Below are 12,453 nucleotides of genomic sequence, written 5' to 3'. Positions count from 1 at the left end.
TAAGGGGTATCTTGAAGTTTCTTCCAAGAATTGTCTTGTACTTTTCCACACTCCAAGTTGTATGAATCCCTTATGCTTAATAGAACCCAAAACAAACAGGATAGTGACTCTTGTTTTTTAGCTTAATAGTAAGACATTCTCAATATTCAAATAATTTGCAGCCAAAGTCAAGATGATTAAAGTTTCAAGGTCAAATCTCAGAGCTTGGCCCTCTTGCTCCAAAATTATCCTTTTTTACTGCCATATCCGATGTGTTTGAGGGAAGCTTCTTGGTGGACTTTTTTTTTTTTTAGTATCTTATTTAACTGAGAGGAAGAACCCAGTCTATATCTCAGTGTGAGTCTTAGCTACAATCCTGAATTCTTTTAATTACTTTGTTTGTATATTTGGGACCATTTCACCCTGTTATTTATTTATTTGAGATAGTTTTGCCCTGTCCCCCAAACTAGAGTGTCAGTGCCTCAGCCTGGCTCAGCAGTCTCAAACACCTGGGCTTGAGCAGTTTTCCTACCTCAACCTCCTGAGTAGCTAGGACTGCAGGCACCTGCCATGACGCCTGGCTAATTTTTCTATGTATGTGGTTGGTCTTGAACTCTTGAGCTCAACTGATCCTCCCGCCTCAGCCTCCCAGAGTGCTAGGATTACAAGTGGGAGCCACCGCACCCAACAATCTAGACATTTTTAATTCCAGAGATTTGTCTCTGACCTTGAAGCACATTTTTATTAATTATGTAGAGCTGTAGTTCATTTTATTTATGTGGAGATCTTGGCAATTTCTAGAAAGACCACCATGGGACTGCTTCTCTTAAGACTTTCTAATAAAAACTTGGCATTAATTTAAAAATGCATCACTTTACTTCCTTTTTAAAGACTAATTTCAGCTTAGGTATCTTTAGGTTTAGATGGATGGGGATGATTGAAAGGATGTTTTGTCTTTTTTTTTTTTTTTTTGGTGTCATAGTCTCACTCTGTCACCCAGGGTAGCATCATCATGGCTCACAGCAACCTCAAATGATCCTCTCTTGCCTCAGCCTCCCAAGTAGCTGGGACTACAGTCACCCACTACAATGCCCAGCTAGTTTTTCTATTTTTAGGGTCTCATCCTTGCTCTGTCTGGTCTCTAACTTCTGTGCTCAAGCTCAAGCAGTCCACCTGCCTGGGCTTCCCAGAGTGCTAGGATTACATGCAGGCATGCGCCACCATGCTCGGCTTATTTATGGATTTCTAAAAACTCTCTAGGAATTTTAATAAAATTGACTTGATGCATAGTTCAAAGAAGGGCAGGCAAAACAAGGATTCTTACCATTTGTGTGGGGGGATGTTTATAATGTTCATCTGATTCTCCAAGGAGGGTCCTAGAGAGCACTACTAGGGTAATGATAAGGGTACCTTCTGGCGTGAGAATCTCCACACCACATTCAGAGGTCACCTCTGTGAGTTGTTTCTTGTTTCCTTATATTTTGTTCAAAATCCAAAGAACTTCTCTTCTCTTCTCTCTCTACTTTTTTATTTTCTTTTAAGACAGTTTCACTCTGCTGTTCTGGGTAGAGCGCCATGGCATCAGCCTAGTTGATAGCAACCTCAAACTCCTGAGTTTAAGGGATCCTACTGCCTCAGCCTCCTGAGTAGCTGGGACTACAGGGCAGCTACCACCTCACTTGATTAATTTTTCATCCTTTCTTTTCTTTTCTTTCTTTCTTTTTTTTTTTTAAGTGTAGATGGGGTCTTACTTTGCTCAGGCTAGTCTCGAACTTCTGAGCTCATGCAGTCCTCCTGCCTAGGCCTTCCAGAGTGCTAAGATTTACAGGCATGAGCCACCATACCTGGCTTAAAATCCAAAGAACTTTTTTTTTTTTTTTTTTAATTGAGACAGAGTTTCACTTTGTCACCCTCAGTAGAGTACTATGGCGGCACAGCTCACAGCAACCTCAAACTCTTGGGCTTAAGCAATTCTCTTGCCTCAGCCTCTCAAGTAGCTGGGACTACAGGTGCCCGCCATAATGCTTGGCTATTTTTAGAGACGGGGTCTCCCTCTGGCTCAGGCTGGTCTTGAAATTGTGAGCTCAGGCGATCCACCCACCTTGGCCTTTCAAAGTGCTAGGATTACAGGTGGGAGCACTGTGCCCAGCCTCCCAAAGAACTTTTCAAATAAAAAAGCTCAAAGAAAAAGATGCAGAATTTTGAAGTAGTGTGGTGAGAAATACGGAGAAAAACCGTCCTGGGAAAATAAATCACTGGGTAGAAAAGGTTGGTGGGGTTTTCTTACCTCCCGCATGCTGGTCCAGCACGAGGGTTTTCCTGCCGAAGCGCCCAGTAACTATTCATGGACAAAGTAGGATTCAAAACGATTGCTGTGGGACATGAATGGGCAGCTTGTCTCCAAACACTCCAAAAGGGGCAAAAAGTGAGAAAACACACCAAGCAGTTGTTTCTCAACAGGTGTTGTCCACGTGAGGTTTATGTTACTTCTCGAGTCTTCTCCCAGTATCTCAATCTTCAGCTTAGCTGAAGGATGCTGTGTTCAGCGCCAGAGAGAATGCGACTGAATACCATAGCTTGGGGAAATGCTACATTCCAGTTTTCTCCCACTTTGGCCATGACGAGACACAGCTTTTTCCTAGAGTTCTGAGGCCTATGACACCCCCGAACAGACTTTCTGAAGCTCTTGACTGGCATATGAGACATTTTCTGCATCTTACCTACAGAAAAGAAGATGTCTGTGTTTGGTGCTATTTGATGTACATTATAAACATTTCCCCCTCCCTTGGGAAAGAAAAGACGTAATAATTTCTCCTTTACATTAAGGCACTGTTTAGTTGTGTATTTCCTTCTTTTCTTCAGCTCTCTTCTTTTCCTCTTTCCGTTTCTGATAGCATTGCTTGCTGTCAGTTGTTTCCATTCAACTAGCAGTCTGCCAGCATCTACTATGAACATGCCATTAGGATGCTGGAAACTCTTACTGGAGCCAGCAGTCTGCACCATTCTCACCTGGCATTGTCCTTAACGTTATTGGACTGTGGTTGGAGGTGGGGAGGTTCCTGCCCAAGGCACACTTAGCTCCTGTGGCTCTTGCTCGGATGCTAATGGAGCCACTCTGGGTGGAACTGGCCAAGAGCCAGCAAGCTTGCTTATAATTGCGGACAGGGAATGGGAAAGGTTCTCTTGTCCTAATTTGTGACTCCCGGTGATGTTAAGTAGCGGATCGTTTCTGGTCTTAACCCCCTTTTAATGTCATCCTTTCTCATTTTGTAGGTTGCTCCGACTCTGTCCTCCAGGAGTAGTGGTTCTGAGGTGTGACCCTGCCCGCGTCTGGGCCCAGCCAGTACCAGCTCCTCAGTAAGGAGGGCAGCTTGATAACACAAAGAAAGCAGGTCAGTGAAACTTCATTGACTTTCCTTGAGTCACAATAACGTTGAATGTTGAGTCTTCTGTGACCTCCCCACATTCCCTTTGAGTTGTCCTTCGTCTTTTCCAGGCCCTCTGAGGCTTTGGTGCAAAACCATATTGAAACTGTAATTGTGACTTGCTAGTTCTTCTTGATCTGATGGGCCCAAGGTGTGAGATGAGAAATCTCAGCAAGGATGCAGAAGGCTTGTCTCTCAGGATGCAGCGGTGCAGACTCCTCATTTCTTTTTTAATTTTTTTTTTTTAGACTTCTCATTTCTTTCTTCTTTCTCCCTCCCTCCCTTCAAGTTCAGACCCTGTGTGTTAAAAACTAGAACATTGGGCAGTCCACTCATCAGGGTTGTTCAGATCTATGTCTTGGGAATTTCATTTGGATTCTCAGAGCTCTGTGATTCCAGGTGAGAGGATTATATTAAAACAGGGACAGTGATTTTTATTTTTAATTTATTATTAGTATTAGTATTGAGTGTGAGGGAGATGTCAGGGAGAGGAAATGGTGTAGAAGAGAGAATGAAAAAATCTAGGATTATAATAAATATCCTGAAAGAAAACATGCTTTGTGAATGGACTTTTAAACAGTCAAACTATTTTTCATTCACCGAAGCTGATAATCAGAGAGCTTAGGTTTGTTGGTTTGGGCTGTTGTTTGAGTATAGTCTAGGATGGCGCATGGAGTGGTAAGATCGGCTAATACTGGCCAGCCTCCTCTGGTTAAATTATCACGTAGATGAGCTTTTGTGTTCGGGTGGATTTTTTTTTTTTTTTTTCCTAACATAGAACAATGAGCTGCATTGTGCATTGCACCAGTTTCCTTCTGCTGCTGCCTTGCTCCCTGGTACTCAAATATAAGACACAGGAACAAACTGAAGTATAATCTTGTTACAGCCCCAGGGGCTGGTTGTTGGTTGCTTCTGAAGCAGCTTCTCAGGGATGAGTCCAATGACTCTTCTTTTCAAACTGTATAGCTGGGAATGTCATTTTGTTAATTGTATTTTCAGATCAAAGATGAGAAGTGCATCTACTTAGAAAAATTGCTCTTAGGCTCGGCGCCTGTGGGTCAAGCGGTTAAAGCGCCAGCCACATGCACCTGAGCTGGTGGGTTCGAATCCAGCCCAGGCCCGCCAAACAACGACAGCTACAACCAAAAAATAGCCAGGCGTTGTGGCGGGTGCCTGTAGTCCCAGTTTCTTGGGAGGTGGAGGCAGGAGAATCGCTTGAGCCCAGGAATTGGAGGTTGCTGTGAGCTGTGATATCACAGCACTCTACCCAGGGCGACAGCTTGAGGCTCTGTCTCAAAAAGCAAAAAAAACAAAAGCTCTTAAAGTAGGAAAAGGAAGTAAATGTAGGTGATCTTGGTGTCGTCAGTGGGTAGTGTCACACTTTACACCTCATCCCCAAGGAGGAAATAAATTTAGCAAATGTCTTCCTGTCCAGACAAAATGGGAAACGAGCTTTCATGTCTTTTCTCCTTTTCAAGTGGGATAAGCCCTTGCAACTTTCAGCTCTTATGTTGGTTAGCTGTAGTGGCACTGCTAGGCATTCTGTGTTTAAGGCCCTTTGATAGTTTTCAAGAGTATATCTTTGCGGTCCTCATGACTGCATGAATTCTTACTGGCAGTTTGGTTCTGTTTAGTGAATATATTCTTGTCAATTTGCCTGTTGCTTATTTCCCTTCTCCTGACTTTCTTCCTTTATTCAATGACAGAATTAGTGTATGTTTTTAGATTTGAGTTAACTCTACTACATTTCTCTTTTCTAAATGGGATAGGACAAAAAAGCAAGATCTTCAAAACTCTTGGTAGAAATTGGTAGAAAGGTTCATGTCTTTTTATTGATTTCTAGTCAGTTATTTCATAAATTTCTGCACATTAAGATTATGGTAGAGATATTTAAAAGAATGAGGTGAATTCAGTATTGAAGATGTCTATTTTTGTTTTTCTGAGACAGAGCCTCAAGCTGTCACCCTGGGTAGAGTGCTGTGGCATCAAGCTCACAGCAACCTCCCTCCTGGACTCAAGCGATTCTCCTGCCTCCACCTCCCAAGTAGCTGGGACTACAGGCGCCCGCCACAACACCTGGCTATTTTTTGGTTGCAGCTGTCATTGTTTGGTGGGCCCAGGCTGGATTTGAACCTGTCAGCTCAGGTGTATGTGGCTGGCGCCTTAGCTGCTTGAGCCACAGGCGCTGAGCCAAGATGTCCATTTTTTAATCAAATTCATAATTACATGCTCATTGATTTTAAAAAGTCCAGGGAACTGGCTTGGTACCTGTAGCTCAGCTGCTAGGGTGCCAGCCACATACACTGGAGCTGGCAAGTTTGAACCCAGCCTGGACCTGCCAAACAACAATGACAAGTACAACCAAAAAATAGCCAGGCTTTGTGGCAGGCGCCTGTAGTCCCAGCTACTTGGGAGGCTGAGGCAAGAGAATCGCTTATACTGGAGAGTTTGAGGTTGCTGTGAGGTGTGATGTCACAGCACTCTACCGAGGGCGACATTAATGAGACTCTGTCTCAGGGAAAAAAAAAAAATTCCAGGGAACTGTTGGTACGGTACTTTTGTTAGCAATGCATTAAGAAATAGAAGATGTTCTGTGTATGTACACACTATAGAGTGTGGTCTGCATGTTTTTTCCTCAAGAGAAATCACCCCAATAAACTTTCTAAGAAAGTTAAAAACAGGAAGTTTGAAGCACAATTTCAATAAATGTAAATGATCTGCTAGTATGGGGAAACCTCCTAGAAAGATACCACTTTGGGTTTTTTCCTTTAATTTTGGCCATAGCTTTCAGCCCATTGTGGAGAAAGATGGGCATTAGGGTGTGGGGGAGTTGTAATAAATCATATTTTTCTATTGTCAGAACTTTTACCTGCCATTTAGAATACCATTTGGTTCGTATCTTCAAAACGTGCAGGTATATTTTGTGTCTTGATAAGTACTGTTCCTAATATTGTCTCTTGCCCCTTTGATAGGATTTTAGGTTGGTCCTTCTCAGTTCTAGCCCCAGACCTTTCTTGTACTAAGCATTAGTTGCTGCTCTGGATGTTACCTTCTGTCATAAGACGGGTTGCATCCCTTAAAGTTAGAGGAGGAAATCACCAGAAATCATATTCTTTCTTGTGTTATTTCTGTGCATTCTCTTTATAGCTAGGATGTTGAGGTTGATCTTTGGCTGCTCTTGTGGACTTGTAGAATTTATCAACCCACACTGTAGGATAATAAGAAGTTAAGATAATTTAGATATTACTGGTAGGCCTTCAGCCATAGAGTATCTTCCCAGATAAAAGGAGGAAAACAATTTGCCTATTAACTTCTTGCCTATTGGCCCCAGTACTTCTAGTTAATTTTGATACGTCCATAGGCCATAGTTTTCCCTTTGCTCGGCCTTTTTGTGTTACTGGCTTTCTTTTTGGGTCTAACCTGATATAGTCCAGACTTTAAGCTTTTTTGTGAATGCCTTAACTGTTTTGTCTTCGGTCAATGTTAGGTGAAGGCATTGAGGGAGGGGGAGTTCAAGTGGAGCCTGACTGCCCTTGGGAGGGTTAGGGCCCAGTGTGAAAGAAAACTTGATGTATGTGGATAAATACGAACTTCAGAAAGTAAAATACTGTGCAGTGAGGCAATAGCACTCTGAGGTCATCAGTCAAGGTTGAAAAACACAGAGTATGGTTTGGTTCATATCTTCAAACCGTCTGGGAAGAAAAAAAGACTTAAATGTTGCCTCTCATATGTACTTTCTGTATTTTCATGAATCTAGTTTGAGATTATGGCAAATATTATAAACAGCTTCCATTTTTTTATCCCTATGTGAAAAGATGTTAATTGAAACTTTTTATCTTTGCTTCCCTTCCAGTGTGCACGAGTGGCACCAAGAGAAAGAAAAACAGGTCAACACAGACTCATTTCCTACCCCATGTGGATGACAGCTATCGTGGGGGGGAATTTCATAGTATATCAATTGGGCCAGAAGATGGAGGTAATTATCTGTGTGTCCGTGGTGGGGGCGGAGTCTTCTTTCTGTTTTCTGGGGTATATTACTTATTTGTATTTTTTTTTTAGGAAACAAGATTTTATACATCAAGTTGAAATTTGATTGTAATTCTGATAGGGTTGGCTTCTCAAATCTCTTAAAACATTTAGGCTTCTCAGTAAAATCACTATATTGAAGCAGTGGAGTTAAATGAAACCTGAAGTTTCTCATCACTAGTTTTAGGTCTAGAACCTTCACAGAGTAGTAAATAAGCCCAGGGTTTTTTTGGAGGATGCTGGGATGCTGGCCAGATGGCAGCTCCCTGGGTTTCCTCATTGTTGGCTTGGCTTTTCCCATTTCTGCCTAACAAATATTAGGAAAGGCAAAAAACCTGCCTCCTGTGACATTGAGTGCCATTGGTGACATACACTCAGAAGGGAAGCAAGGTTTTTGGTTAGGTTTTGGTATGTCGAGACTTCATTTAGATGAAAGTTTCAGTCATTGTTGGCGTGAGTATGGGCTTGAACTGAATAAGGAGGGTGTTGGACATTTTTGACCCTAGGTTATAGTTAAAGTACTGTGGCCAGCGCCCCCTGGCTATGACAGAAGTCTAAACTTCCCATCATCATATCAGCAATTTCCAATTTTCAGTTTTATGGCAGAGGCTTCTTAGAAGCTTAAACCCTTGTCCCAATGACGTCGAGTTTGCCTGTTGGCTTGGAAGGTTCAGACCTGTCTTCCATCAATACCATGATGTCAGCGGTAATGAGTGTAGGGAAGGTCGCTGAGAATGGCGGGAGTCCGCAGAGCATCAGGTCCGCTGCGAAGCCTCCAGGACCAAACCGGATTGGCAGAAGGAACCAGGTAAGCATTTGCGCTCTGGGTGGTGACATCTGGTGGGTTCAGTCCTGTGAGAACATCAGGAGGCGTCCCCCAGCTTCCTAAGACAAAACACTGGAAGTGTTAGGAATGAAACAGACATTCCCAGAGGCCGTAGTCATTTTTGCTTTCACAGAGTAAATTTTCTTCGCTATGGAGTCAAGACTGGTGAAAGCACCCTTATTCTTGGCCTCACCATTTGATTTGAATGCAAGCTTTCTTCACATGAGAGCCACGGCAGAGAATGTAACTGATTCTTCTACTGGGATGCGTTTTTTTTCCTTATTCATACAGCTACTTAACTGGGCTTTCAAAGCCACCTCCTTGGGTCTTTGTGTGTGTGTGTGTGTGTGTGTGTGTGTGTGTGTGTGTGCGCGTGTGTGTTCAGATTAGGTAGCAAATTAGTACTGTTTGTGCTGAGGCTGCTGTTCAGCTTTTCATCCTTGAAAAAGCACAGAATTTGACTCCACTTAAGATACTATTTATTCTTTTTGAATTTTCAGTGAGCATCAGATCAGGAAATATGAGAATGAGTACATAGGTGAGATGGGGAAAGATTGATGGTATTTTAAAGATTCATTTTGCCTTTATTGGGAGAAAAGGTGAATCTTTAAATTGATGTACAGCTGGCCACTTTGAAAAGTTGTTGCTATGTTGGTGGCAACATGTTCAACAAAGGGTAGGTCAAGGAGGAAAGCAGAGGGTGAATAATTCTCATTCTCTCTCTGAATCTGTGACTATAAATTGACTTCTTCAGGTTTAATTTTTGGTTTCACTGATCAATGGCGGATGTAGTAGACCCTGGCAGAGAATGTGGTCTTTTGAGTTTGTCTAGGAACTGGGGATGGATAAGAAAGCAAATTCATTGGACTCTTATGAATTTATTTTCCTTTTTATTAAAAATCCTATTGTGGGGTGGCGCCTGTGGCTCAAGGAATAGGGCGCTGGACCCATATGCCAGAGTTGGCGGGTTCAAACCTAGCCCCGGCCAAAAACCAAACAAACAAACAAAAAAAATCCTATTGTGACTGTCCTTATACAGAATTGTCTGAGTATACAACTGTGAGGGTTTTCTATAAATTCTTAGAAGTAGACCTAAATTAAGGCTTTTGATATAACTTGCCCTCCAGGAGAAATTGTACCAGCCCTAAAGTCCACTCCCCCAGTGTGTAGGAGTATGCGTTGCTCCACACCTTGCTCAAGGCTGAGAACTTGGCAGAGTTCTGTGATGTTTTAGGGTTGGAACATTGATTCCTCTTTCTCTTTTTTTCCTTGTCTCCGTGTGCCTCTCTTCCTATGGGTGCCTGAGAAAATACTCAGACTGTGGCCTGAGTGGAGAAGGAGCGCTAGCTCTGAGAAGAAAAGGTTTATTTCCATTCTCATGTGACTGTCTGTCCATCCATCTATCCATCCATCTTCCACCCATCAAACAGTATAGATCCAGCTCCTACTTTCAGCTAGCTTCTGTGCCAGGTGCCAGGCATTTCTGGATGAATAAGAGAGTCAAGTCATCTTTCTCATCTTTCTCTGCTTTACTAGAAAAAATTATAGTAATTGCAAAAAGCTTTTCCTTAAATACATGGAGTTGGCTCAAGTCCAGGCTGTAGCGGAGATTTGGTAGTTAGGGCCCTAAGGGACGCCCACAGCGTCCCCCATGCCTGCAGGCTCAGGGAAGATTGCCTCCCTAGGTGTGAGGAAGCAAGTGTGCAGGCTAGCCAGGGTGCTTCCATCCCCCTTCCTTTCTCCTCTAGGATTTGGTGCGTTGGCTTTGGTTTTGAAGTGGAGGTCTGAGGCAGAGGTAGCCTGGTAAATGTAGTGCTTAATCTAAAGAAACAAAACACAGCAAGGAGAAAGTTCAGAGAGGAAGGAAACATCTTCATACCTGGAGACTGGATGGGGAGGGCTGAGAGAGAGAGCCTAGGGAAAGTCCCATCAGTGCGAGCTCAGACTTCCAGGACAGATTAGCCACAGCCGCACGCTGACAAGGGTGCCAGATTGTTTCATTATGGAATGGTTAGTTATCACATTAGCTGCTAATTTTATCTTTCAGCTCAGGAAATATGCTCCTTCCACCAGCACGGCTGCAATAACTGGATTCAGAATTCTCCATCAGGGCCTCTCTTCTAGCATCACAATCTTCTCTTTTCTATTTGGTTTATTTTAAAGTACAAGGTGTCCCCAAAGTTGCCTCTAAAGTCACCATACTTAGGGAAAATGAAAGAGATGGCCAACAAATAGAGACTATTTTGTAAATATTTTGTAAATAAAGGTACAAGTAGCTTTTCCCATTTTCCCTTTGTATGGTAACTTTTGGGACACCCTGCATGAAATCTGACTCTACAGACGTCCACCCACACCACCTTGGGTTATGTGGACCTGTATTATAATCTGTAGTGCTCCACTGCCAGCCTCAGAGATGATTTGCGTGTCAGTTAATGATCTACTGACAGAGTCAATACCCAGTTGCACAGTTTGTCTGGTATCTACTTCAAAGTAAACAAAGATGAATTTTTATTTTTATTTATTTATTTATTTTTTCTTTTCAAAGACGAATTTTTTTTTGTTTGTTTTTTTTCAAAGATGAATTTTTTTAAAAAAATTTTCTCCTCAAGAGGCTTGCCACTTGTGGCCTAACTTTTAAAGATACTTTTACATCGGGCGGCGCCTGTGGCTCAGTCGGTAGGGCGCCGGCCCCATATGCCGAGGGTGGCGGGTTCAAACCCGGCCCCGGCCAAACTGCAAAACCAAAAAATAGCCAGGCGTTGTGGCGGGCGCCTATAGTCCCAGCTACTCGGGAGGCTGAGGCAAGAGAATCGCTTAAGCCCAGGAGTTGGAGGTTGCTGTGAGCTGTGTGAGGCCACGGCACTCTACCGAGGGCCATAAAGTGAGACTCTGTCTCTACAAAAAAAAAAAAGATACTTTTACATCTTACTGGTCAGTCTTTTTAAACATTTTAAAAAGTATGTATGTATTATTAGCAGGGTTCAGTGGTACACATCTGTAATCCCAGAGCGTATATAATTGCTGATCTAATAATTTAACAACAATAACCCCCCGAGTTTGAATTCTGCCCAACTTTTGGCCTGGCCCTGAGATAGCCCTCATTATCTTGTTGCTGTTGCTTTTAATTTTATTTTTTTCTGTGAGGTCTTTGGCTATCTCCATTCTGGCTGTAGAACTCGGCTGAGAAGGTATAACACTCTGTCACACAAAACACACAATTATACCTTTGAGAGGACTAAAAGTATGCAGATAGGTGGGTGAGGCTGGGAATGTTTTTTAGTGTCTCCAGTATTCAACTTATATGGAATTCATATTCTTAATTCTTTTTAATTTTAGAGTAAGAAAAAATGTAGTATACCTAATATTGAGACCCAGTTTTACAGATTAGGAAAAGTTCCTATTGCTTAGAATGAGAATTGTTAGTCTTTGAAGAGGAGTGAGAGAGGAGCTTGCTCCGAACGAGACATGGTCATGCTTTCACTCCACCCATCTGGTTTATGGCGCCATTTGTTTTTATAATCTTCAGGGTGACTTTTATTTTCATCATCTCTCATGAGCAACCACGAGGGTGTTTCCTTTCTGTGCCTTGGGGTTAATCCATTTTGGGGTTATACTTTATATAGCATGATGGTTTAGGGCATGGGCTGTGAGCAGCTGGCCTGAGTTTTAATGCTGTATCTACTACTTAATAGTTCTCTGACTTGGAACAGATTACTAATCTCTCTATACCCCAGTTTCCTTGTCCAGAAAATGGGATTCATAATAGTGGGTATGAAAAAACCCTGACATTTCTGTATATACAGAGTTTTCCGCATAGTAAGTGCTCAATAATTGGTATTATTTGCAAGGGATGGAAACTTATTTAAATGCATGCAAGAAAGAGACTTCTTGAAAGATGCCCAAGGACAAGAAGTGATCTATAGCCTGGACAGAACATCCAGCCCCAGAGTCAGTGCCGTCCTTGCCTCTACGCCCCAGGCTCTCTGGTCTCCTGCTTTCCTTAGCATTGTTTTCTCCAGCTGCCTTCTCATGGCTTGGGCTTGCTAAGGTGCTGGGGCTTGGCCCCAACTTTACTTGAACCCTCAATTCAAGTGATCACGGTCACCTAACTAGTAATGTAGTCATCCTCACACCTGGGCACAGATCAGCATCTTCTGGGAGCTTGTGAGACAAGCAGATGTCTGAGGTTTAACTCTT

At 42.7% G+C, this 12,453-nt stretch overlaps 1 protein-coding gene across 8 annotated transcripts in view; it reads left to right on the top strand.

The window, feature by feature from the left end:
• RREB1 (ras responsive element binding protein 1) overlaps nucleotides 1-12,453 on the top strand; it is a 213,912-nt gene that overhangs the window by 137,271 nt on the left and 64,188 nt on the right. For 7 of the 8 annotated variants that reach the window (XM_053601279.1, XM_053601278.1, XM_053601280.1 and 4 more), the window contains exons 2-4: nucleotides 3,253-3,371; nucleotides 7,258-7,380; nucleotides 8,026-8,238. In XM_053601279.1, coding sequence (XP_053457254.1) covers nucleotides 8,068-8,238 — 171 coding nt within the window. In that variant the 5' untranslated portion in view covers nucleotides 3,253-3,371; nucleotides 7,258-7,380; nucleotides 8,026-8,067. Of the gene's footprint in view, nucleotides 1-3,252; nucleotides 3,372-7,257; nucleotides 7,381-7,463; nucleotides 8,239-12,453 lie in introns of all 8 variants that reach the window. The other variant, XM_053601275.1, reaches the window with a different exon arrangement.

The sequence above is a fragment of the Nycticebus coucang genome, chromosome 9, assembly GCF_027406575.1.
Source record: "Nycticebus coucang isolate mNycCou1 chromosome 9, mNycCou1.pri, whole genome shotgun sequence".
In the NCBI taxonomy this organism is placed as follows: Eukaryota; Metazoa; Chordata; class Mammalia; order Primates; family Lorisidae; genus Nycticebus; species Nycticebus coucang.
The sequence above is the reverse complement of the archived record's forward strand: the minus strand, read 5'-3'. Positions and strand labels throughout refer to the sequence as shown.